The sequence below is a fragment of the Camelus bactrianus genome, chromosome 35 (assembly GCF_048773025.1).
Source record: "Camelus bactrianus isolate YW-2024 breed Bactrian camel chromosome 35, ASM4877302v1, whole genome shotgun sequence".
Lineage (NCBI taxonomy): Eukaryota > Metazoa > Chordata > Mammalia > Artiodactyla > Camelidae > Camelus > Camelus bactrianus.
The window spans coordinates 25,557,022-25,584,260 of NC_133573.1; the positions used below are offsets into that span (position 1 = coordinate 25,557,022).

Consider the following 27,239-nt stretch of genomic DNA (forward strand, 5'->3'; position numbering starts at 1 on the left):
GAATGGGGATTGTTGGTGAATCCAGGCAGGTTTTGAAATAGAAGTCAATTGTAGACACTTGGATTCTGTTGCTCTATAGCAGTGGTTCTTCATTGAGGGCTGTTTTGCACCCCCAGGGATGTGTGGTAAGGTCTTTTTTGATATTTTGATTGTCAGAGTCTGGGATGGGGGATACTGCTGGCATCTAATAGGTAGAAGCAAGAGATGCTGTGAAACATCTACAAAGCACAGGACAGTCCCTTGCAAGGAAGGATTATTTGGCACAAAATGTCACCATAGTGCCCAGGTTGAGAAGTAGTGCTCTACTGTGATTTAAGCGGATTTATTATGGAAACAATCTAAATGTCCAACAACAGATGACTGGATGAAGAAGTTGTGGTATATTTATACAATGGAATACTGCTTGGCCATAAAAAAGAATAAAATAATGCCACTTGCAGCAATGTGGATGGACCTGGAGATCATCATACTAAGTGAAGTGAGCCAGAAAGAGAAAGAAAAATACCACATGATATCACTCATATGTGGAGTCTAAAAAGAAAACAAAAGGACACTATGAACTCATCTATAAAACAGAAATAGACTCACAGACTTAGTAAACAATCTTATGGTTACCAGGAAAAGGGGGTGGGAAGGGATAAATTTGGGAGTTTGAGATTTACAAATGTTGACCCCTATATATAAAAATAGATTTTAAAAAAGTGTCTTCTGTATAGCACAGGGAACTATGTTCAATATCTTGTAATAACCTTTAATGAGAAAGAATATGAAAATGAATGTATGTCTATATATGTATGGCTGGAACATTGTGCTGTACACCAGAAATTGACACATTGTAACGGACTGTGCTTCAGTTTGAAAAACTGATTTATTAGAATGTATGTCCAATATAATATTAAAAGATACCAAGGGGACTCATATTGAAATATGTATAATCTGAAAGCACAAGGAAAGAGTTAAAACACTAGAAAGAAAGAAAGTCATTGTTCCTTAACCCTGGGATGCTGCCGTTACTATGATCCAGCTGTAAATTAGGTCTAAGCTTCAAGGTCAACAGGAAGATCAGAAGACTTCATTAACTCATTCCTTACAAATTGAATAAATATTTCTTGAGTACTCATCTATGCTGGTCTCAAGTGACAAAATGATAAATAAGAAAAGAGAATTTAAGAGATATTTCTATTGTGATACAGGTTATAAAGGAAGACTGGGGGGTGCATCTTAGCTGGGGGGAACCCACAATTTCAGGTTCTGTTTTGAAAGAGAAATTTCCTATGCAGACACTAAATAAACTCTTAGAAGTGAATATACCTGAGACCTTCTATAGTACAGCAGACAGTGCTTTTCAACTGTGGTTTTGTTGAAGGAATAGAATCTCTCAAAAACTCTCTCTCAAAAGCCAATTTCTATAGCATGAGAAGCTGAAAGTCTAATACTATGTGGTTATTTGGGGAGGAACAATTCTATAGGAGCTGAAATTATAATCACTTATATTTTTAAGACAGTATGTCTCTTTGGGAACCAGGATGTTCCTACAATGGCCAGGTACTGTCTCAGACAGCAGGTGGGAGGGAGTTCTAGAGACCATGAGAAAGTCTTTTATTTGGATTAACAAAATGAGTGCATAAAGACGATGTGAGTGGTCTTAACCCAGGGCTGACATATTAGCTTTTGGAGGTCCAGGAACTGTTTATAATTGTACACCACGTTGTGTGTGTGTGTGTGTGTGTGTGTGTGTGTGTGTCACTGTTTTTCCTACCTGAGGTGTTTGTATCTTTAATGAGATTCTTAAAGGGATTACATGACATGAAAAAGATTACGCACCCCTGTTTCTAAGAATTATGCCTTGGTTCCCTCAGTCTAAGGTTAAGCCCACTTCACTGTTAGAGGCTGGCTGTTGAGATATGCTGTCTCCCCTCCTTGCTTCCTGTTCCTTCCAAGAACACATCCAGTAATCAAAAGATAAGACATTGCAATTAGGAAGAAGTTCTGAACTGTGTCTCCGGTCACTCTTATTCACAAACCACAGAGCTTCCATCCGTGACTTATCGTTTGTGCCAGTTGAATTGTCATAGCATCTTCCTTCAACAATCCCAGCTGGTAGGACGTTATAGCAAAGAAATGAAAAACAGTCATTTGCAATGAAAAGAATTGGACTTTGTGCTCTACGCATTCGTTCCTTCACAAACCTCAGGTGACAAAGATCCTCAACACAAAGGCACATCCTCAAAGGAATTTGTTGCTAAATAATGCTCAGAAAGAGATACAGGTGCTTTGTTTAAGTGGAAAATATCTAAAACGTGGTATGGGATTCCTTCCCTTCCCTTCCTTGTTTCCTTGTGTATGTTGTACATTTTAAAAGTTTGATGTTTTAAACTCAACTGAGCTCTGCCACTGAAAAGCAGAGGCAGATATTTTGTGTGTGTATAAAATTTCCTTGGAAAGTAACCATTGAAATGTTTATGGGAATTAATCAGAAATGTGATTAGTCCATTTGAAATTTCTAAACAGCTGCATATACAGTATCTTCTGCACATACATGTGATACCGTGATGCCTTGATGCATTAGGTTATGGTTTTATTAAACACATTTGTATAATTTACCAAAATAAGCTAATCACGCTTATCTTCTTTTTCCTTCCAGAGAGACAACCACCGAGTTAGCTGGAAGTCTGCCGAGGTAAGCGGTGTGCTTTGCCTATTCCGTGTGTGATTTCTCATGTCACACCCTGAGAGAGGCACTGTAGGCCCTCGGGGAGTTCTTCGTTCTCTCTTCCTCATGTCAGACCTTAACTCATACTTTACCATGGAAATGACAAGGACTGTGTATGAGTCTCGTAGAAGTGATGTAACCAAGAAGTAATGACGGCAATGTCCATCCGTGACTTGGAGAAATCATTCTCATTCCTTTGAAGTTACATCACATAGACACATGTGTACATTTGAGCTGTCTTCTCCGCAGAAGTCATTAACACGCTGCTTCCTTTGTGGTAGTCACGGGTGTTGGCCATCTGAAGACACATTGGATTCTTTGTTCCCTCAGCATATCCATGAGTGTTATTGCGTTCAAGGATTTCTAGATTTGTGAAAAAATTTTGAGCTTTCCCTAAAGAACTTACATCCTGATTTTGATGATACTGTAAATACAATTGTAATTCATATTATCATTTAAATAATTAGTTACTATCTCACCAGAGAAAGAAATTAATATATAACTTCATCCAAGTCTTTAATATGTTTCTGATATTTTATGTCACTTTGTGAAGTAAGTGATAATTAACAGGTTGCAAATTATAGACAACTAGCCACCAGAGATGATTAGCACTATTTATTAGAAGAGAAGGAAAGAAAGAAAGAAAGAAAGAAAGAAAGAAAGAAAGGAAGGAAGGAAGGAAGGAAGGAAGGAAGGAAGGAAGGAAGGAAGGAAGGAAGGGGAGCGGAAATGTTTTAAGGGATATTTTACTGGGCATCACATGCAGCACCTCGCACGCTGCCTGAGTCCTTGAAGGTGCTCAGTAACACCTATGAATGAATGAACAGGGCATAGGGTTTTGCCTGGGAACTGCTGGGAATGGAAACCAAGAGACTCAGGAAGTAGAGAAGGAGAGTGTACAGGCTGTGATTATGAACAGCATGGGGGAGCGGGGGAGAATACACATCTTCACCATCTGTTTCAGGAGATAAGCATGTTCGGTTTTTTGGGGTTTTTTTGTTTTTTAATGTAAAGAGAATCTTTGCTTATAGGATTGTGATTGATAGTGCCAAAAAAACTGTTTACTGTGATCCAAATATTTAAATTCCTGTATGTCTTAATTCTTTGGATCACATCCCAAAGAAGCATTTCAACTGTGCGCTGGTTTGCAGGGTTAAAAGCATGCGTGTGTTCTGATGTACGTGTCCCCACGGAGTCTGTTTGTCCATGTGCTTTCACTCTGGAGAGTCCACTGTGCAGACCGAGGCATCCTGTCATTTTCTGGGAGGCAGAGAGTTGTGTATCTGCCTATGTTTGTGGTGAAGAAGTTAATCCCAAAATAATGGAATGAAGGATGACTTTTAAACTTCTCTAGAATAGCTAAGGAGTGGGCCACCCCCCGTGTTGTCAGATGAGACCCACACGGAGCTGTAATCATGCAGATCAAAATTACTCAGATGTCTGAGAAATCTGGTGCACATCCTGAATTCTATTAAGGAGCGTTCCATTGCGAATACCAAGTGTCAGTTCCCACATTGCCTGTGAATGGTCTTCTGCTGCAGTTGGTTTATTACTGGAAGGAATCTGCTCTCTCTTTGAGTTTGGTGGGAGGTATTTTAGGAATAAGCCCACTTTTTTTTTCCCATGAATTTTTCTTATCCTAATGTTACGTCTGGTTGAAAATAAACATGACGCCAACCCCACTCGAACTGCAGTTCACAGCCGTTGTAATGCCTGGCAGGAAGGGTGTGAGAAATAATACATCAGTTACTTCTCAATTATTCTTCTCATGTAGTTTCAGGTGTTATGTTTTACTTGCTCTGGGGTCAGTTTGGGACGTGATCCGTTGACAGTTATCTCCCTTCTTGACACTGACATGGAGTAACGTGACTGACGATGACTGCTTCTCTTGGAGTCCAGGCTATTTCTTCTGCTAGCATTTGTTTGTTACAATCTCGTAGAATTCAGTCAGGTGTTCAACTTTCAGCCCTTTTTGCAGATTTCTTCAGCCTGTCACTGGGAAAGTGCAAATGAGCCCCAGAACCTCGGTGCACTGAGAACAAGGCACCTCTAGTTACTCTGTTTGTTTGTTGGCTGATGATTAGTGGAACGTGACACTTTGGGGTTTTTATCCTTTTAGTCCTGAAAGTGCACTTATGCAGTGGCATCTAGGAAAAGTGGAAAATTGAAATCTGGGCAGCTGCTAACTAGTGATACGTGGCTGGAAAGGGAGACAGTGGCATTTTATAGCAGTTTTATGCTTTTGGTTTTCATTGGTTTTAACGGTCTTGAAATTTTCTGAAAGACCATTTACAAATATAGCACAGAGATGGGGTATTTCAACTTTGATTGTCTTATAAAGCTGGCCCATGGTTGATACCGTTCTGTGAGAACGTACACAGCATACAGCAGCGGGTTGTGTCTTGGTTGTGAAGAACGCGTGGAGTGGAGATGAAATGGATGCACAAGGTACTGGAACGCTCGGTTAGTTTTTCATTACTAATGAGAACCTAAATGTGTTTTTGAGTTCTTGCCACTGCTGAAACGAAAGCCTGGTAATCATATGTCACTGGAAAAAAATTAGACTGCATGAGCAACAAGCACTAAGCCTTGTAATTATATTATAAATATTAAAACCCATGATCTTGTCGGGATTTAAACAAATATTTAAACTGGCTACACGTTTTCCTCATGCTGTCCTCTTTATCTTGAAGTGTCCTGGAAACGGGATGTTTGGGTTCTTTTCTTGAGCTGTGAAAAGGTTTGTTTTCAATCTTGCCCAAGACTCCTTGCTTTTATTTCGCTGGAGCAAAGTTTGGCAATCGGGACAATTGTTTATTTCCATTGCAGGCATGCCTTTTGAGATCTTCTTTAATGGTGAAAAGTGTTTAGTTTAAGTAGATATGTTTTAATTAAATCATAGTAAACCCCCACTTGTTCCTAGGGAATGGAGGTACTGAATTAGTTACAATAAGACGGGGTTTTAATATACATAATACCTACAGAGGTAAAACTGTATTTTGGATAGCAAAGGTAATAACAAGGTTTACATTAACAGAGGTTTTACTGTAATCATGCAATGTTAGCAGCTGTTTTTGAAAAAGAGAGAGCATTTTAATTCCTTGAACATATCTACTGTTGCTTAACATAAACTAAACAGTATAGAAAATAAAGCTACTTAATAGACCTTAATAAGAGCATCTGGAGGACTCCAGTAGAGATTCATGAACTGGTTCTTAAAGCACAATACCCAGAAGTCAGGATGCTCTTTGAAGAACATGAAATATCAGGAAATGAAGCTTTCCAATAATTAAATATGTAAATAAGGTACATGTGATATGTAAATATGTAAATGAGATGCCATCTATTACTAGATTTCAGCGTAAACCAATGGAGGCAGGGGCTAACAAAGTTTTAAAAGAAAAATTTAGCCTTTTTTCTCTGTTTTAATCAAATCACTTGATCTTTTTTCTATGCCTTCTATAAGGGAGTTAGGAAATATAAGTATTCAGTAGAAGAAATGAATGCCCAATTCCTAGAACATCACTATCCACCATAGGATTATTGTCTGACATTCTTTACCAAGAAGTTATAGCTCCTTGGTTTGTGTGACTGTCAGAGATAAAAGTCATTACATGACAGCTTCACTTACGGAATTTTGGTCTTCAGTTATTAGTCTTCACTATCTGATGTTTGAACTCAACTGATTCCATGTAGTGGGAAGGCAAGACTCAACTTTCTGACTGACCAGATTCTCAGTCATGGGTGCGACTGGTCAGGTAACAGTAAGGGGAAAAGGCAGAGACCAAGAGAATCAAAGTGATCTGTGCCAGCTTAGCTCACACTTGTACCCTGTGGGGTTTAAGTTAGATGTTCAGCCCCCTCTGGAGGGCTTTGGTAGGTAACAGAATCTCGTATTTCTCATTGTCCTTAATAAAGATGCTGTCTTCTGAAAGACCTTTAGAAACTAAAAGATAAGAATGTCAGTGACACCAAAGGCAAAGGCAACAAAAGAAAAACTAAAAAGTGGGATGACATCCAGTTAAAAAGCTTCTGCCCAGTAGATGAAGCCATCCACAAAATGAAAAGCCAACCTATGGAATGGGAGAAAGCATTTGCAAATTATATGTCTAATAAGAGCTTAATATCCAAAATCCATAAGGAACTCACACAACTCAATAGCAAAAAATCCAACAGTCTGATTTTAAAAATGGGACTGAATAGACATTTTTCCAAAGAACACATACGGATGGCCAACAGGTGCATGAAAAGGTTCTCAACATCACAAATCATCAGGGAAATGCAAACCAAGACCACAGTGAGCTATCAGCTCACACCTGTTAGAATGGCTTTCATTAAAAGGACAAAAGATAACAAATGTTGGTGAGGATGTGGAGAAAGGGAACCCTTGAGCAGTCCTGGTGGGATTGAAATTGGTGCAGTTACTATGGAAAACAGTGGGGGGGGGGTGTTCCTCAAAAAAATAAAAATAGAACTACCTTATGATCCAGCATTACCACTTCTGCATCCAAAGGAAATGAAAGCAAGATCTCGAAAGGATACCTGCACTCCTGTGTTCATTACAGTATTACTCACAAAAGCCAATATGTAGAAACAACCTAAGTCTCTGTCAGTGGATGGATAGACGAGGAAGTTGTGATGTATATAGACACTGGAATATTATTTGGCCATGAGGAGGAAGGAATTCTGATGTTTGGGACAACATGGATAGACCTTGAGGGCATTATACTAAATGAAATAAGCCAGACAGAGAAAGACAAATACTGCCTGATATAATCTATACGTGGAATCTTAAAAAAAAAAAAAAAGTCAAACACATAGAAACAGAGAGTTAGAAAAGTGGTTGCCAGAGCCTGGAAGGTGGAGGAAATAGGGGGAAAAAATCTTGGTACTTCCAGGCCAAACTCTAAGTAATCTAGAACTGATAACATCTCCTGTCTTCTTTATAGTCCCTAAGAAAGGACAATTTCACCAGCTTCCTGGGACCCAGGTCTGGCGCAGCCCAATATTCACGACATCCATCGTTTATTCATTAATTCAACAAATGCGCATCGGACACTAGCTGTGTGCCAAGGGTGGTTATAGGCTTTGCGATAGAAAACAAACCGATCATTGTCTCTTCTCCTAAGTGGTGTCTGGGGTAGCAGCACAGACAATCACAGGGCTAGGTGGAAAGTGTCTATTGCCTTAAGAAAGGTGGAAAGACATACAAGCAGACAAAAGGCACTAAGGGAGTTCAGCAGCAGGATAGGCCACTTCTGATCAGTCTATAAGAGGAAAGGAGGGAGGAAGCACTGAAGAAACCTCCCAGAATTCCAGTCTTACACCAGATATATGATTTCCACCTTCTGTCACCCTTCCAACTCTGCTCACTGCATCAATACTCTTGGCACCCGGAAAAATTCATCTTATTGGCTAAAAAGATATTAACCTAAATTTGGCTGTTACCAAGCTGTTCAGAGCTGTTGCTGTTGAATAAATGTTAGCATAGAGGTTAAGAGATTGGGATTTGGGCTCAGACACACTTGCGTCTTGACCTGTGTCTTGCCATTTTGTAATCGTGTGACCTTGAGCAAGTTAGTTAATATCTCTGTCTCAGTTTTGCCAGTTGTAAATTTGGAAAAATTATGGTACCCATCTCATAGTGTCACTGTGAGAAGATACCCCATATGAACTTTTTCACTTGGCACACAGAGTAATCAATACATGGCAGCTCTTAGAGTGGTTCATGCTGAGATAGCTTTATGCCTATTATGTTTACCAGCACTTGGGTACTGTCCATGTCTAAGACAAGACACCTTTTTTTTTTTTAAATAGACGTACTGGGGATTGAACCCAGGTCCTGGTGCATATTAAGCATGCGCTCTACCACTGAGCTCTCCCCTCCCCTCCCACAAGATGCCTTTGTGCCTTATCGGAAGCAGCTTGGTGAAGTGGTCCAGCACCTGTCTCTCTGGAGACAAACTCCAGCATATGTTCAAATCCCCGTTAAGCTCCTTACTAGTTCTGTGACCATGGGGAAAATTCTTCATCTCCCTGTGCCTCATTTTCTTTATCTGTAAAGTGGGGGTAATAATAGGACCAGTTGTTCTGAGAATGAAATGAAATGCTAGGTGCACAGTGCTCAAAACCACGTTTACCTTGTCATTTTATTTTAAGGAAATCAAAGTTGCATGCTGGTTGAAATTTGTGATGAGAAATGAAGGACTGTCAAGCCATAGGCCATAGAAACCTCTAATTCAGATATTAATTATTCATTTGCTAGATTTTTGCCTTGCTGGGGATGACTGGATGATACCCCAGGTATTAAATGTAAAATTCCCTTGGCCTTGCTACAATACAAGAAAATAACAATTACCCAGAGAAAGGATTTGTGTAAATAGTGCCCATCTGTCTTGAGCAGCTCTATTCAGGAACATAGTTTTTGTTAATTCTCTAAATAACCAAAATCAAAACATTTCATACTTTATAGATGTATGTAAGAGTCCGCAGTGACTGAATTAAATTACACTTGTTTTATAATATAGTGTTCTGATGTGTAACAGACTATCAAAGGAACGATCTTTACAAGAAAAACTTTAGACTATTGTTAAGTTACTCACTGCATGACCTATTTAAACAGCTCAGATTCTTCTTGTTGTAGACTGCATAATTAAATTTTAAATGGAACATGATAAAGAAATTATACTGGTGATCTCCAGAGATTTTGATACCCTATTTGGCTCTTCATAAGAGTATAGCAAAGACATACTTTAAAATTTAATAAAGGCCTGCCCTAATTCTTTTTTCCCCTTTAGATTTTCTTTATCTGCTGAGGAATTCAAAGCTATGTTATATTACCCACAAATGTTACCTGAAGTAAATGATCAAAACAAAAATTCTTAAAAGCACATTTATCCCAATTTGCAAATTCCATTCTTTGCACATGAGAGCTTTTGTGTGGCCGTTGAACTCCTTGAAGATAAAACCTGCCACTTCCTGGATTCGCCACTGTGGAGAATTGGGCCTTTATTCATCCTGTTCGTGGAAGCATTCATATCCGTAGAGCTTCCAGAGCAAAGGGGTAGAAAGTGGATTCTGTGGAAGATATAATTTTGCAATTAGAATTCCTCATTTGCTGTGTAGAGGTTGCACTGCTTGAGAGGGCTGAAGAGAAAACCTGCAAACTCACATGCACGCACATGCACACATGAACACTCACACACGCACAGCCTGTTGGAAGGAGAGGCGTTGCAGAGTAAAGGAGAATTCCTGGGTTGAGCATCCTAAGAGCTATTGGAGCCTCTGGGGTAAAGGATTTTGTTTCATAACCCTCTGCCATTCATTTTCTTTTGTATTGAAAGGGATGCTGCCAAAATAAAATTATAGGTTAAATGAATTTTTCCCATATTGACTTAATAGTGCTTTGTTGTATAACGCACTTTAGGAGAAAGGCCCCTCTGCCTCCCCTGGAGGGTTTCAGACCTTGCTGTCCGCTGAGCTTTGATGAAACACCAGGTGGGAGCATTTCTCTTCCCGTGCAGGGTTGGCTTGGTTTTTATTCTACCTTCTTAAACATCTGCCTCCATCAGTGTTTGGAATTTTCAAGCTACCGAGATCATGTAAATTTATAAAATGCGTTCTCATACATATTTTTAAACCTTGTAAAGCTTTCTTTTTCAGATTAGGTTTTGTAAATGTTTCCCTTATGTATTTCCTGTTGCCTTCTTTCTGGCAAATATCCAGACTTCCTTTTGGGCTCAAACCTCTCAGGCATCCGATATTGTTTTCATTTTCCAAATAAGCAACATTAAACTCGCATAACACTGTATATAAAACCAAACTGAGGCAGTGACGCAAGCCAACAGAGAAGATAAATTCACCATTTAGCCTGACTGTTCATCCTTAACCCTCTAATTGTCATGCTTCTGGTGGGAGAGGAAGAATGGGATGTTAAGGAGTAACGCCGAGCTATCAAAGGACACTGAAGAGAAAACCCATGTTGGGAGCATGACCGTCCAGTGAGGAAGTGGACGTTCTGCTTTACCACCACAGCGCAACATTTGAGACCCCCACCCCCCACCCCCAGCCAGATTCAGACCCGGGGAGCTCGGGCGAGCATCTGTGACGGTGACACCTGGTGACTCGTAACTCATCAGAGCGCCCCAAGTTCCCCTTACAAAGCAAAGAGGAGTCATCCCCAAACTAGGCTTTCGGTGCAATAGGTTTCTATGAATAGTTCACAACTTTAAAAATATGTATTTCACGAATCATGAAGATGCTCCTGGACATCACAAGTAATGAAACTTTAATCTCTTGATATTAACAACATCATTATTACTAGTTGCATCCCCGGGCACCCACAGGAACAAGGAAATTTATGAGGTCTTGTGAAGGCTGCAAGGTATGACGATCCCCGCTTTCAAGAACCCCAGGATTCTAACGGTGGAAATCTGACTTGTAGTAGCAGAAATTATGTCTTCCTTAGCAATCAGAGCCTAGTGCAAAGGCTATTACAGGATGAGATGAAAACATTTCTATTAACTGCCTTAAGCATCGTCTAACTTGATCATATATTTAAGTTGGGAGGAGGGAGAGAACGTTTTTTGGTAAGGCAATTAGAAAAATATCACAATGGAGGATGCAGATCGGGAGAAAGAAACAGCAGTCACCAAGCAAAGAGCAAGGAATCTGGAGTTTCAAAATAGGGATTCAGCCAGCTGGTTTCAACCAGATGGTTTGTTGAGAGAATAATGAAAATGTGAGATTAGAGAAGTAGGTAGAAGCCAGCTTGCGAGCTTTAGACTGGTCTTTGTGGAAAGGGAAAAAAAAGAACAGTTGATTACAGAAAATCCTGGGAGAAACAAATCAATATTACTTGCTGAAACTCAGGCGATGAAAGAAGAGGCCATTCCAAGTGACTGTCGAGGTCAGGTGTCACCCGCAAAACCCAGGGAGGGTGGTCTGGGGGAAGCTCGTTGGGAAATGTGGGGCTAGAAGGAGGGCTGTATCATACTGAGCTTGAGATAAAGGCCAGGTATCTGAATGAGCATTTCCGGTGGTGATTGAGGGACCGTTGTGGATGCGGAACTGGAGCTTTGAGTGTCTAGTAATAAGGCGTCCTGGGCGTTGCTGGCATGGAAGTTTAGTTGAAGTCGTTTTGTACCTGCACACGGGGTTTGCAGCTGTCTGTCAAAGTGGCAGCCTTTTCCAAATTAAGCAAAGTGCAAACTTGATATGGAGTCCTGGAAGACAAATAACGTTGAAGCAGAGGTAAGTGTAATACTCCAATGGCTTCTAATTCATTTTGGCAATTTCTCAAGAGAATGAATAAAAAGAGTTCTCTGGAGTGACTTACCCAGAGACTGCACTTCCCCTTTAACTGCCCACCTGACCTGCCGGCTTGTTCCTGACACTCACTATGAAAATTTGGTCCACGGCCCTGCTAGGGGGGCTCTGTTGGCAGCAGGACTGTGGAGGCTGCCTGGTCCCATTTGGCCTTTCTCATCTTGGCCTCATATCTCTTGGCTAATTCCATCATGTCTGGAATTTCATCTTTTCTGGGTTCTTGCCTGAAGCTCTGGCAGTTGACTGTGTTTAGTTGAGAAAGTCGTATCCAAGCTCAACTCCCATGATGCAAGAATTTCTCTTTAATACCAGGGTGAACTGAAACCCAAGTTGAATGCCACATTTTATCCATTCATTTTGTAACCTAGTCGCTGTATTTCCTAAATATTATAAATGAAGATTTTCCATAAAAGATCAGAGACTAGTTGGGAGATTCTTTGGGACAATTTTAGGGATAACAGTGAAAGGACAGTAGCTCATAAAGGCTACGTGGTAGCTGGTGTAGCAAATCAGCCTGGGGGATGTTGAATCGTGTCGAATTTAAATTTTGTTTGTGATTGTGTGTGGCCATTCAAGCACCGTACAGAGCTGCTGGTGAGGGGGAGAAAGTTATGCTCCTATGTCTAGCTGTAGTAGCAGACAACAGTACTGCAGAAAAGTGGGACATGAGACCCTGTGAAAGGAGCGAAGGACTGGAGAGCAGGATGAAGCTGGAGTCGTCATCGTGAATTCTCAACCCTGCAACCCCAAGGATTTCTTACATGTTTTTCTCTCCTCTCTTCCTCTTCCAAACTCTCAGTGGATTCTTTCCTTTCTCTGATGTATGTGTGTGTTGTTATTGACTTCGGCAGAGCAGAAAGTAGCAATAAGACCTTTAGAACAAACAAAAGGAAAGAAATGGTTACTCTCACTCAAGCAAAAAAAAAAAAAAAAAAAAATTCCAAAAAAGTTTTTTAAATACGTAAATATTTTTTCTAAAAAAAAAAAAAAAGAAATGGTTACTCTCAGTGGAGCAGTAATTACATTTGAACATAAAAATTGTCCAAGATCACAAAGTAATCTGCATAAGAATTGTGCAAGTATTCTTATGTTTTGTGAATGTTGTCCTCTGCCCAACACCGCCCCTGTTATTTTTTGATATGTCCAAGGTTAGGACTTGGAGCTGGATGGAACGTATCTTGTGTCACCTCCTGGTTTTACAGATGGATAGACTGAGCATCAGCAAGTCAAAAGTGGGTCCATGGACTTCGCTGGACAAGCCGATATTTGCTTGGTGAGGATGAAGACGATGTTCATTTCAGAGTTTGTATTTGGGACCATAGATCTGGAACTCCTTGAACCACTTTTCTGATACTTTCTATCCTGCTCCCCCACCTGCCCCTGAGGACAAAATATTTAATTTCACGGTTTCCACCATAGCTTTGTTCAAGCTGAGTGAAAGCCAGTGCAGAGACTCATGTTGATGCTGGTTACGTCGTGGTGTATAATGGTGCATCTCAAATTTTAAAGTGCGTGTAAGTCACCAGAAGATTTTACTTAAATATATATTCTGATCTAGTTAGTCTGGGAGGAGACCTGAGAGTCTGCATTTCAAACAAGCTCTCACAGGAAACCTGATGATCAGTTCTCAGACCACCTGTGTGCAGCAAGGGACTTACCGACCCACCAGCCACATCTTGTTGGAAAGAAGCACCAGTTACTTTCCAAGTTCTTCATCCATTCTTTAGGAATATGATGCTTTAGTTTACAGTATTCTGCCTTATCTCTGGTTGGCTTGTTTACTTTTTGAGAAGATGCTAAAGAGGGTTTTTTGGAACCGGCCGCTGCAGGAGTAATTTCTTTTCAAACTCAGACTTCCTATAAAACCACTGTAGAATCCTGTGGATTGAACTCTATAAAAACAATGTTATGTTATCCAGCCCACACGATTTCAGGACACAATATCAATCAAGATTTGACTTTCAATTCTGGGTTTACGATGCACAGCTATCATTGAAGGAGAGAGCAGAAGTTTGGCTATTAGAAAGTTTTTATTTCACAAATATGAAGTCTTATTTACCTCAAATAATTTGAGTTCTCAGATACTCTCATTGTGTATCAGTGGCTGTAAACAGCGTCGGTCTAGATAATATGACAGAATGAATGTATATATATATTCATTGATATCCAGGAATATAGCTGGTTCCTGGGAACTGACATTTAGTGACTGTGCAGATGTGAAAGTTGTCTTTCTTTCATTTATTCCATATGAAACTGCCAAGTTTTATAGAAGCAATGTTACTTCTCTTTGTTCACCTCTATTTCCATTCATCCTCACCCCTTTCCTAAAGTAAACTGGGGTGTCCTGGGTACAGCAGTCTAATTTGGGATGACTCAAGAGAGATCGAAAGAGAGATAGGTAATGTTGAGTATTCAGAATTCAATAATGAAAAGATAATCACTTCACTGAAAAACCAGCTGTTCCTTCTTTTCTAATAGGCATGTGATGTTGATGAAAAATAGCATTCAAGGAAAGTTTACTAAGTAGAATTGGTGTGATTCAGGGAATTATATTATTTGGCAGAATAGGAAATGTTATTTAGGTTGAACAAAAAGCTGAACAGTACAGCCCGCCCCAAAGACCCAAATACCAAAGGATTATCTTTAAATTTAGAGAAGGGAAGATGCTAGGGCATTATGTGGAAGGCATCGCATGATAATTCTCTCAGAGAATATGCCTGTGTTTTCTGTGTCCTTCAAATTTCATTTGAATGAGTGCCTGATGGATTTTTGTGATGCTCGGGGACATGTTAAAATATCATTGCAAACATACCAGGCAACTTGGGATAATTCTCGATTTGAATTATTATGGCATGCTGCTGTTTTCCTACTTGGAAAAAAAATAAGAGTTGTGTGACAGTTTGGAAGTGGCCTTCCTGTGTCTCCAACACTGAGTTTGTATGTTCAGTGAATTTCCCCCAAAGCCGGCTGTTGAGACTGGGATTGGAGTCCAAGAGCATGAGGGAGGGGGAGGGAGGCAGGAAGGGAGGGCTGCCCATGGGCAGATTCATGAGTGGGCTACTGCCAGGGCAGTGGGGACTCGGGCCCTCTGGCCTCCTGTGGGATGCTGTCCCACTGAGGTGTAGGCAGGCTGCGATGTGTTCCATAATGCCTTGTCCTTCAACGGTTGACGGCCCCTGGGGAGAATTTGTTCCTGTGCACGTCTGTCTTCCCCACGTTCAGGCCAAGGCCCGAGAAAACATACTCTGAAAGGCAGAAATAGGAGGAATCCATACATTTCTGCATGGGATCTGCAGGGACCCTCAGGGCAAATCAAAACCAGGGCACTGACAGTATCTACCTCATCAGTGTGGTCACTGTTATGTTCCCAGTGCCTGTTACAGGGCCTGGTCCCGAGCCGATGCTTAATAAATATTTATGCAATGAAAGAAGGAAGGAGGGAAGGGAGGGAGAAACATGCTTGACTCAGATAGAAAGAGGAGAGCCAGCCTTGGCTCCCTGACAGCCAACAACACTGGTGGATCAGAGGTTAGAGATAGTTTTTAAAAGTGGTATCTCACTTCTGACTTAGGTCCCCAAGGGAAGATCTAAACTGTATACTGGCCAGATTTATAGAGCACGAGGAGCTGGACAAGAGAAAGTAGGCTTGAGAGAGCTGATGGCTCTGGGTAGCCACCCCCTCAACTCCAAAGGCTGGCGCTAGGGGACTTGGGTTTTTTGACACCAGTAGTTATGTCTACTGTGTGTGTTAAAGATTAATAATATGCTTATCTTCGATTATTCAATATATATGAGTTCCTAGTGATCCAAGAATCATGGAAGAGCAGTGTGGATTGTCCGCGGCAACTCCTAGATGAGAAAACTTGCTTCTTGGTCATGGAGTGGGCTGGGGAGTGCAGGTTTGAGGTCAGGACAGCAGGTGCCCAGCATTCAGACAAGAACAGCCCATTCCCCTGGCTGTTTGCAGGTGGCGAGGGGCTTTGCGTACACCGTGCTCCCATATTTGAATGAAGAGCATGGGGTTCAGTTAATCACACAGGTACTTCGCATACAGGGCACTAAGCAGGAGGGTGTCTAGGACTGGCATGTGATCACCTGCATTTATTCTCCTGCTGGTTTTCATTACGCAGAGAGATAGTTATCCCCTGAGAGTGTTTCTCTTTAGCCAGGCGTGGACCCAAAGGTGTCCCTGTGTGTGTGTGGCATGCGTAAGCGGGGAGGAGGGTTAGAGGGAGAAACACCTCCCCAAAATATGTGGGTGGGTTCATTTTTGGCTTATTTGCTACTTTTGATCATCTGAAGCTTTTGTAGCACTCATGGTCATTCTCTGATTCGTGAATGGAAAAATCTCAAAAGGCCATTTCCTCTACCAAACAGCCCTCTCTAACTATGACAACTCTGTGACCTTGATAACTTCCAGTGCTCTTTTGTCCCTTTGTCTGGGGCCTGAGCGATACCGTTCTGGGTAAATCACAGGAAAGGAAAACGGGGCAAGTGGGAAAGAGTCATCGAGCAGGCAGAGTTTGACAGTGTCAGCAAAGGGTTAGTAAGTTAGAAATAACCTATTTCTTGCCAGAAACGGGCAGGAAGAGCTTGGCAGTGATTCCTTTCCTTTGTCCTGGAGGAGTGGGGAAATGTGCTAATGTGCTAGGCACCGGCGCCAGCGTGGACCCAGAAGACAGAAGTGCTCTCATGCCCCCGGGAGCTGGATGCTGTCTCTCCCTCTCCCCAGACCTCCCGTGGCCCTGGAACTGGGTGGCGGGCCAGTTACTGAGTGGTCTGGGAATTCAACCCATAAACACTCGCTTTCCTCGAGCAGGACGCCTAGCTCCTCCCAACAATTTCCCCATACTGATTTATTGATTTAATTTTTGGTTGGCAACGGTAGTAGTTACAAAGTAAATTCGACCCAGAAAGAAAGGGTATTTTGGGAATTCATTAATGCTAACACTGCACTTGGATGCTAGATTCACTTTCCATCTGCCCAAAAGAGCCAAATAAAACAAGGAAGTGACACCCAGCAAGTGACAACTAATTATCTCCTCCGTTTATTCTGTTGGGATGGTGGGAATGGAAGGATATGAGTGTTGTTTTCCTCTTTGTAGTTACCCTTAGAAATCAAAAGTCAGGTAACCGCCACTCACCCTCCATGTGTCATTGAGTGTACATTTCAGCAATGTATTTCTCATCTTCATTTTGATTTAGGGATCAAATCAAAAAAGTCTTAAATGTGTTTCTTCCTTACTCTCAAACTTGGTTTGGAATAACAAATTACCCTAAAACTTAGCAGCTTAAAGCAATAAGCATTTGTTATCTCAGTTTCTCTGGGGCAGGAACCTGGGCCTGGCTTAGATGAGGATTCACTTTTCAAGATTTTCTCATGAAGCTGCAACCAAGGGTCTGGCTGGGGCTGCGATCTCATACGAAAACCCAGCTGAGGAAGGGCCCACTTAAAGCTTCTTTGTGTGCTTGTGGAAGGTTTCGGTTCTTTGTGGGCTGTGGACGGAGGGCTGAAGTTCCTGGCCTTCTGTTGCCTGGGGCCTCCCCCACTTCCTTGCCACGTGGGCCTCCCCGCAGAGAAGCTGGCTTCCATGGCAGCAATGAGAGCGAGAACAAGATACGGCCAGCAAGATGGAAGTCACAGTCTTTTTATCACCTAGTATCATAAGTGACATCTTATCCCTGTTACTGTGTTCTCTTCATTGTAAATGGGTCACAAGTCCCAGCCCATGCTCAAAAAGGGAGATTGCACATGGACACAAAAAGCAGGAAGTAGGGATCATTGGGGACCATTCTAGAAGCTGCCTACACAGACATGATTCCAAATTGCAATCCGATGGAGAGTAAATATTCTCTGCAGTTACATGCTGTGTTCTAAGACAAACTCGGTTATCTGTGGTGATGCCAACTGATGCCTTGAGGGCAAAGAAGAAGGAAATCATAGGGCTGAGGAAAATGTGATAGTGATTTCTTTGGTAATTGAAAACTGTCCCACTATGGCTAAGAAAGAACCAGAGTTCAAGCCAAGGGTAGGCTCAGGGCAGGACCCTCTGCTCCGGTGGATGGTGAGACAGGTATCACTGTCGAGTGAGTGCCTGTGAGGGCAGAACGCTCACACTGGCTGCAGGAGGAGTAGTTTGGGCTCTGATAGGAGGGCCTGTGGATCTGAGACCTAGAGAGATGGCAGGAGCAGAGCTTTCCATGTGTACTTCCCACCAGAGCAAGCAGACTGACAGGGAACCAAAGAGGAGTGATCTAGGACTGGATTGGAAAGACTGGGATGTTCTAGGAGGACTTAGAGACCTGGGGGAAATGCTCTTCTCAAAAAGCCAGTTCTGAAGACTACCTGAGGTGGTCCTGAATGGGTGGACTCTGCAACGTGCCCGCCTGCGGGTGGGCTGGCCATGGCCTAGAGGGTAGTGTTCTGGCCACACAGGAGAAGGGACGCTTGGTCTCTACTCGCCAGGGAGCAACATAGTCAGCATGTCTTGGGCACACACTGAACTGGATGTCAGGAGCCCCTGTCCTGGTGCTGCATCGTCCAGGTGTTACTGGATCTGTCTGGGTGTTAGTGGGTCTGACCAGGTGTTACTCGATCTGTCTGGGTGTTAGTGGGTCTGACCAGGTGTTACTCGATCTGTCTGGGTGTTAGTGGGTCTGTCCGGGTGTTACTGGATCTGTCTGGGTGTTAGTGGGTCTGTCCGGGTGTTACTGGATCTGTCTGGGTGTTAGTGGGTCTGTCCGGGTGTTACTGGATCTGTCTGGGTGTTAGTGGGTCTGTCCGGGTGTTACTGGATCTGTCTGGGTGTTAGTGGGTCTGTCCGGGTGTTACTCGATCTGTCTGGGTGTTAGTGGGTCTGACCAGGTGTTACTCGATCTGTCTGGGTGTGCGACTTTGAGCCTCTGTAGTCACTTTGCCTCCTTGGGCTTAGGAGGCTGATCTGCAAAACCAGGTATAGATTTGCCCCTTCCCCCACCCACAAAACCTTAAACAGTCCCCAGCGTCCCACGAGCAGCTGTGTGTAGACACTTCCACGCACACCGTAGTCTCTCCGCAGTACTTGATACCATTGACCACTTCTTTCTTCTTGAAATACTTCTCCCCTTGGTGTAGGTGTGATTTCAGAAGTCATTCCCAAGCAGCTTATTTTAGGAGGCTAGGGGCACATTTGACCTGGGGAAGGCATTTTGCATGCAGAGAGGGGAGAGCTGGATTGGCATCTCAGTCGTTCTGAGCACCAGCAAACAGGTGAAGAGGGTATATCCAGCCTAAGTATCGAGCTAGGAAGTAGTGCAGTGACTTGGAAGTGAGCAAGTCTAGAAGATTTATCCAAGAAGCTGAGCTTCAAATGGGACAAGAGAGAGACAGTGGTAGCTGGTGGGAAATAATGGACTTGAGATAGGATGTTCCTTAAAGACAGAAAAGACTTACATGTGTTTAAACGCATAGAAGTTGTCAGAAGAGAGAGTGGGGAAACGGGTGCTGTCCCCAGGGAGGCAAAGATCAGGGGACCAGAGCACAGGTAGAGAATGAACCTAAGAAAAGAGCCCCAATGCTTCCATTTAAACAGGACAGAAAGGAGAAAAGGTGTGTGTGGATTCAGATCCACCTGTGGGACTGGTGGCATCAATTGGTCTCCTAGATATTCAACCCAAGGGTAGACGGGAGCAGCTGGGAGACGGCCCAGGGCTGGAGGATGCTGTTAATGAGTCAGACATGGGGGCAGGAGGAACAGGGCTGGGGTGTGAAGACAGCTCACAGCATCTTCCTCCATCCCGCCCAGCCACAGGCACTTCGGCAGTTGGGGGAGGAGTTGGGAACAGCCGCATGGACAAGAGAAGAGGGAGACGAAGAGGGGAGGGAGTTCCCAGGGTGGTCAGGAAGGGAGCAGTGCAAGCTGGCAAGTCAGGGAAGGCTTCCTGGAGGAGGGGGCAGGGGGTGCCTCGAGACTTGCGACCTGGAGGATGGTTAGGACTCAGGTGTTCAGGGCAAGGAGGAAACCAGGTGACCACAGGTGCCAAGAGCCAGCTCTCTGTGCGCTCTGGCATCTGTCACCTGTCTCACTGCAGAGAAGTGAGAAGACTTGCCTGAGGCCTCTCAGCTGGTAAGAGGAGGAGACAGTCCCAGACCTGCCGTGTGTCTCCCATTTAAACCACGCTGCACCCTGAGGACTGCATGGGCAGGTTGAGAGCATGGCTGGGCTGGCCACAGCAGCTCTGACGCTGGAGGAATCCTGGCCAAGGAGACAAAACAGTGCTGGGGAGCCTGCAAATGTTGCTAATCTGAGGTGGCCAGCACTCTGGGAGCTCCTGTGTGTATCTGAGTGGCACATGGCGTTTGTGGCTGTCATGGGCGCTCAACCCCACGGAGCTGTTGAGGCTGCACACCTGACATCCGGGAGGAGGTGATGCAAGGACCTGTTGGCCGCACGAGCTGCTGTTCCAGGACATGGGCCTGGGAAGGTGGCCGTTGATCACGCTGACACATTTCTGATGGGGCCATCCCAGGATGCTCACGCGCCTTCTCCAAAAATGTTTCCAGCTTCCACTTGTCCCGACTCCCCGCTGATTTGATTGAGAAAATCATGGTGATGGAAAGCACAAGACTTATGCAGAGAGAGTAGCCGGGGGTGGGGGGTGAGCAGGGGCCCCTTTGGGAGGAATTTACCTTTTAAAATGAGAAGGGGAACAGGTGCCATGGAAATGGCTCGTGACTGCGTGAGGGTGGGGCCGGCACTCCTGGAGGGGAAGGTTACGGAGACGAACAGCACTCTGCTGAAAACGAGGGCGTCCTGGCTCTGTCGTTAAAACAGGTGGCTGTCATTACAGCCGCTCGCTCCTAATGGGGAGATAATACAGGGGGAGCGAGATTTATGCAAGCCCCAGAAAGATGAAATTGCACGTAAAGGATGAAACAAGGCATAAAGAGGCCAATTTGGGGACTTGTGTGCCCCACAGGACAGCACGTGGTTCTCACTAATGGTGTCGCATTTGTGCCGCTCTTTCCGGAGGGTTACGTTACCTACAGCGCTTCTGTTTATTCAGGTTTATTCAAGTGTCATCGGGGAAAGATACTTCTTTCTCCCCTTTGGATGTTTTTCTTCCATTTAAGTGAGTCGTGCGTGTAAAATGCACTGAAATGTACCCCTTGCCTTTTCCTCCAGATCATGTTGGCTGCACAGTAGACGTAGGAAATCCAGAGTCAGTTCCAGATAATGATGAGGTCATAAAGGGAGTTCTTTTCTGTGCAAGGTTACTGATGGGTCCACATGCCCTAGTTTTTTTCTTAAAAAGATTTTTTTTTTAAATGAAGTCTAAATTTTTTTACTTTAATAAGCATTACATGGTGCTGATTCTTGGCAGTCACTGTTGTAAGCATCTCATGAACTCCTGTAATCCTCGCAGTAACACTTCTGACTACCGTTACTTTCTCCTTTGAGAGGTGAAGCGTGGGGAGGGTAAGGGACTCATCCATGGTCACACAGTTAGTAAGTGGCAGAGTTGGGGTTCCGGCCTGAGCAGACTTGCTCCGGTGGGTCCTGACCACTTGCTATACACCGACTCCCCTTCACACATTTTCCGTTTCACAGGACATTTAAACTCCTTGTTTGTCCCAGCCTCCTGGGTGAGAATAGATTTTAAAATCTCGGCATGTTAGATGTGGCTGCATTGAAGGTAGGTAAGATGTCAGAGTGGCACTTGAACTTGAGTGGTGTCTTCCATTTCCCAGGGCTTCTTTAAAATGTGCAGCACACGTCCCACGTCCCAGGCAGACCTGGACTCTGTGTGCAGTCTGGGGAGGTCAGGCAACCTTTGCAGCCCATGAGAAGTATGCACGCTCTCTCTCTCAGACACAAAGGATCAAGCCGGACTTTCAGGTCTGCGTACACACTGAGTGCAGCCGGCCCCTCCCCTCCTGCAGATGCACAGTTGGAAGGTTCTTTCTTGGGCGATCCTGGGCACATTTTTCCTGGAGATTTAGAGCTGATTGGGCACAGATGGGAGGCAGGATAATTTACCCTTTTCCTCCCCTTCCCTGTTCACCATTTGACACGAGACATGCACAGCTCTTTTGCCTTACAAGGCTTAGCCAGATTGCCAAGCAATTACCTTGATTTATGAGGGCAGGAGTAGAAGGAAGCATGAAACATAATTGTTAAGTGAGGATGGTTGGATTACCACCCTCGTTCTTTATCCTGTCAGTTATTTCACGAATCTAACAAGCGTATGGAAGAGGGGAACCGAATCTCCTTGTCTTTGTGTCCCGGGTGCCTAGACCAGCGCCTGGTTTTCAGTGTTTGCGGAGTAAAGAAATTAATGAATAAATGAGCACCTAGCACTGAGCACCTAGGTACGTAACACCTAGCACTTAGAATACTCCCTGCTAGAGTATTTAAGAATGCCTTCAACTTCCTGCTCTCAAGGTCATAAGTAACATAACGTGAAAAATGTACACATCTGTACTATAAACGCATAAAAGAAATATGGCATTTTAGCAGAGAGAGAAAATGCCTGGGAGAATAAGAAAATCTTCCTGGAAGGGATATTAGAGAAAGCTGGGAGAGGCTAGGTGGGACTCTAAGAGCGTGAAGCAGGAATTTGCAGGATCTGGTAGAAAGTTCGCAAGCCGTCTGCCTTGGAGTGTTAGGTGTGTACGGGTTAGAAAAGGCTGAGCCTGAGGCAGAGCTGGACGCATGGTGGGGGCTGTTGACTGCCAAGCTGGGGCACGTTGCGTTTGGTCCACCAGGCAATGAGGAACAGTTAAAGATTTTGAAGCAAAGCTCACAGCTCGCTGTTGGCAAGGTTGAGCTCCAAGATCCCTAGTGAGGGGCGAGTCTGGAAGCAGAGTGACCTTTGGGGAGGCAATCAGAACTGCCCAGAGGAAGGGAAACTGGAACAAAGATGGCGGCATTGGGCCTGGAAAGAGAAGATGTCTCAGAGGCACAATTCTGAATTCAGAATTAGAATTATTTGGAAGAGAACAAAAAACAAAGGGGAACTGAGTCACAAGTTAAAAAACTGAACCAGGAGAACCAGTGGTTGGGAGGAAGAGCAGGTGTGGGAGGGACGCCGCAGGGTTGAGTTTGGTGATATAGGAAATAAGGGCCTGGGAATTGCACTCTTGGCCGTTGGAGAGGGGCAGGCAGTTGTGATGGAGCTCAGTGTCACCTCCGCAGATGTCACAGCTGGAGAGAGGACAATGAATCAGAACCCCGAGGGAGAGTAAGTGAAATGAAGTATCCAAGGATGGCTTGCCCACAGTCAGCAAGAGCGTCAGTCATTAATGTTTTGTGAGCACAAGGTGGCCGAGAACAGAAACTCATATTTCCTCATTGGTGACCAGAATCGACCTCCGCCCTCTCCAGCCCCCGCAGTCCAGGGGGCATGTCCATCCACTTCAGAATGACTTCTGCTGGGACAGTCAGGCCTACCGCCCAGTGACAGTGGTGTCTGTTGTCTGGTTGTTGAAATTCAATGATGCTCTAACCAGTTTCCCTGCTTTCACCCCGAACTCCTTAGCCTCTTCCTCATACAGCAACAAGAATAATGTTTTGAATGTAACATTCAGACCATGCCATTCCTCCCCACAGACTGGGCAGACTCAAAGCCACGGCCCATCAAAGCATTTCAGGGCCCTCTGCAGTCCTGCTGGAAAGCTCTGCCCTGTCTGGTTCCCCCCACCCCTGCCCCGCCATGGTCACATGGCTCCAGCCAGGCCAGCCCCTCCGGCCTCCTATTTCTCTCTCCCTCCTGCCTTGGGGCTCTTTTGATTGAATGATCTTCCCCCAGATAGACTGTTGGCTTTCATTCTTACTTCTTCGCAGGGTTTTGCTCAGAGGTCACCTCCCCAGTGTGGCTTTCCATGATGTCCCTCTTTAAAATCACCACTCCTACCCCGACCCTCCTCAGCACTCCTCCCCAACTTGCAATATAGAGACAACATGCGTGCATGGACCCTGGGCTCATGTGCTTCCTAGATACATGACCTGGGCTGGCTAGTCTACCTCTGGAGACCTTAGTTTTCTCATCTGTAAAATGGGGATATTCTAATGATAGGGCTCACATATGAAGTGCTTAGAACACTGCCTGACACACAGAATTCCCTGTTAGAGGTAACAATTCTTATTCCATAGCATTTGCCACCACCAGTCACACTGTGTATTTACCAGCTTATTTGTTTATTGGTCCGTCTCTTCCCACTAGAACGCTAGCTCCACTAAGGCAGGGATTTTTGTTTTTTGTTCCTTATCACGTCCCCAGGGCTTTGAATGGGACCTGGCATATAATAGGTGATCAGTAAGTATTAGCTGAATAAATATATGTTGTTGTTTTTCTCTTCTCATTTTTGGGTCTGGTTTGCTTCATCTTGGCATTCAGAAGAGTAGAATTTGTTGTGGTTCTGAGTCAGAACATCGGGTATATTTCCCATTAATTCATGACCGTTGCTGCCAAGGCCGGGGTCCTCAGGCATCTGGAAGAAAGCAGCGTGTTCTGTGCTGGCTCCTGCCCCCAGCTGTCTCCACGCCCTGCATCTCCTCGCTGAGCTTTCCTTCTGTCTGTGGGGCCATTCTGGTAACAGGACTGCATGGGTGGAGCCCCAGAGGGACCCCCAGACGCTGGGCCAGGCCCCTCGCCCCTCCAGTAGAGTCATTCCCATATGACCACTCTCTCGCTGGGATCACAGCCCCAGCCAGGCACCTGCAACAGTAGAGGCTGAAATTCTGGTCAACAGGTCTCAGGGCAGTGTCCAGTGTCCCCCTGGTCAACACATAGTTAAGAAGGTCAGTATCGATCCAATCACAAGTATAACCCTTATAGTTCTCCATGAGAACTGTGGTCAGAACTTGTAAGGCCTTGGCTTTTGCTGTCAGACCAGCTGGTCATTGCAGTGCAGTTCCTTCTCTGGGCATCTTCTAGACACTGAATTGCCTCCTGCTTCTCAAAGCAGGATTCTTTGTGGGATGTGAAAAGCCCTTTGGTTTAAGCCAATTCTGGCCTTTTGATTATTTGGCCATGAACTCCCCTGATGCCTGTCTCAGTCCCCAGCTTCTCAGTGGTTTGGGGAAGCAGTAGACCTGTCCATTCGTGTGTCCATCCCTGGGGCTGCCTCTGGCCCTAGGTCAAGTCACTGAGCGGGTTAGCAGTCATCTTTGACAATACCCACTGAGCCCTCAGACCTCGATCAGTTCCCCGTGGTCAGTGGGACAGGCCCCTGTTCAGGGCAGAACTTGATTTCGGATCTGTGACTCCCTTTGTTGGGATACACTGCATCCTCTGTCATTCACCAAATGCCACAAAACTGACCTACATCAAAAGGCAGCATCAGACATACCCCTGTGGGACAGTTCAGGACCTGGTTAAGGGACCATTATTCATGCTTCCCAAGAACCCTTCTAAATGTAGAATTTTGTCAGAGACACTGATACCTCCCAATGGTTGATCTTCCCAACTTCCTTCTTAATCAGATGCTGCAAGGTGACAGGGCACATGGGGTCCACTGAGGCATCCTCTCAAACTAGAAAAACTTGATGTGAAGAGAGAGTGCCCACCTCTTTTCCTGATTCTTCTCTGCCCTCCCACCCTGGACACATCACAGAGGACCCCTGACTCTGCACAAAGTGCCTGGTGCTCTCGGCCTCACCAGCTGGGGTGAGCTGGAAGAACATTCTCTTTGCTGCCAGCCTCCACCTGGCTGTTGGTGAAGGCACACGGGGCCTACAGTGGAAATTAGCCCGATGCCCGTCTCTGGCTTGACTCTGCTCACCCCAGGCTGATGCTCGGAAGGGGCAAGAGTTAGCGTGGATCCAGGATCCTGGCCACCTCCACAGCGGTGCCCACTTCTCTCAGTTCCGGCTGGGGGGCGGGCAGCTGCTTTTTACCGGAAACCTAGCCCCATCAGACCACGTAACAGAAAGCATGCAAGACCGGAAGGGCCTCCAGAGCACGGCCCGTCTATGCCTTCTCTGGCGCCATGGTCCCACAGCTCCACGTTCCCGGCAGGCCTGCAGCCGGCCTTGCCCCCCAGCTATGGCCGTGCTGCTCTCAGCTCTTCTGGCACCGGGAAGTGAGCCTCTGGGAGTTTACATCTTGCCCTTAAATCTTGAAGCAGGAAATGGAGTAGCCTCAGAGGGGTGCCCTGCACGCTGGGCCTGAAGCTCCGTGCCCTCGAAGGGAAGGCCTGCAGGTCCCTAGACGTCGGGGCTGCTGCCATCACCTCACACCGCCTTGTGCTGGCACCTTCTGTGCTCACTGTCAACTTGCTGTTCTGCTATTTTTTTTTAATTGAAATATAGTCAGTGTACAATGTTGCATCAATTTCTGGTGTACAGCATCATGTAAAAAGAATATGAAAAGAATATGTATGTATGTATATGTATGATCTGCTATTTCATTAAATTTCTTATACACTGTGGGCTCCACTCTTTTCTTCCTCTCAAGAAAAGGGCTGTTTTCAGAACATTTCAGAGGACCTTGAGGATGTTCAGGAAACCAAGGCTGAGTGTGGCTAGTAAGTCTTCAGTAGGGGAACTTGGTTCTCTGCACCAGACTCCATTACTGCCTTTCTGCCCCTCCCTCTCTACCTGCCCACATGCCTCCCCGAGGTGACCAAGCTCCCTTGCACAAAAGGCATCACTTTTTACCTTCTGAATCATGGATTCTTGGAAACTCTCCAGGATCCTTCTTAATGTAGTAAAACCCATTTTTCAGACTCCTTCCACCCCAGGCATTGGCTGGTCCTGGCTTCCAGCCAATATCCTCAGATGGCTCTATTCTCATCTTAAAGACTCAGGGCCTGCTGCTGGACACAGCAAAGGGGGAGCAAGTCCTTTATGTATCCCCAGTACTGCCTGGACCTGGGTTCCCCAAAATGAACATGTAAGTGTAGGTGACGCTGGTATTTATTAAGAGAACTAGGGGACAGTCTTGGGGGAGAAAAAAATTAATTCAGGCTGGGAAGTGTTTGGCATGTGCTGTATGTTCTGTGTCCCCCAAAATTCATATATTGAAATCCTAACCCCCCAGAGGTGATGGTGTTTTTCCTTGGGGCTTTTGGAGCTGCTTGAGTCTGGAAGGGGGAATAATGCTCTTAAAAACGAGGTTCCAGAGAGACCCCTGGCCCCTTCCGTCATGTGAGGACACAGGGGATAGGTGCCGGCTGTGAGCTAGGAAAAGCATCTTCATGAGAACATGATTTCCA

General features: G+C 44.7%; 1 protein-coding gene and 1 long non-coding RNA gene across 3 annotated transcripts in view; both read left to right on the forward strand.

Moving 5' to 3' along the window:
* The window catches only part of CELF2 (CUGBP Elav-like family member 2), a 471,642-nt gene that overhangs the window by 97,584 nt on the left and 346,819 nt on the right, over positions 1–27,239 (forward strand). For both annotated transcript variants that reach the window (XM_074358053.1, XM_045522029.2), the window contains exon 2: positions 2,645–2,680. In XM_074358053.1, coding sequence (XP_074214154.1) covers positions 2,645–2,680 — 36 coding nt within the window. The remainder of the gene's footprint in view (positions 1–2,644; positions 2,681–27,239) is intronic.
* LOC141575993 (uncharacterized) lies at positions 2,687–26,451 on the forward strand. Its single transcript, XR_012504137.1, has 2 exons — positions 2,687–13,313; positions 25,507–26,451. It is a non-coding gene; the product is annotated as an uncharacterized LOC141575993 (long non-coding RNA).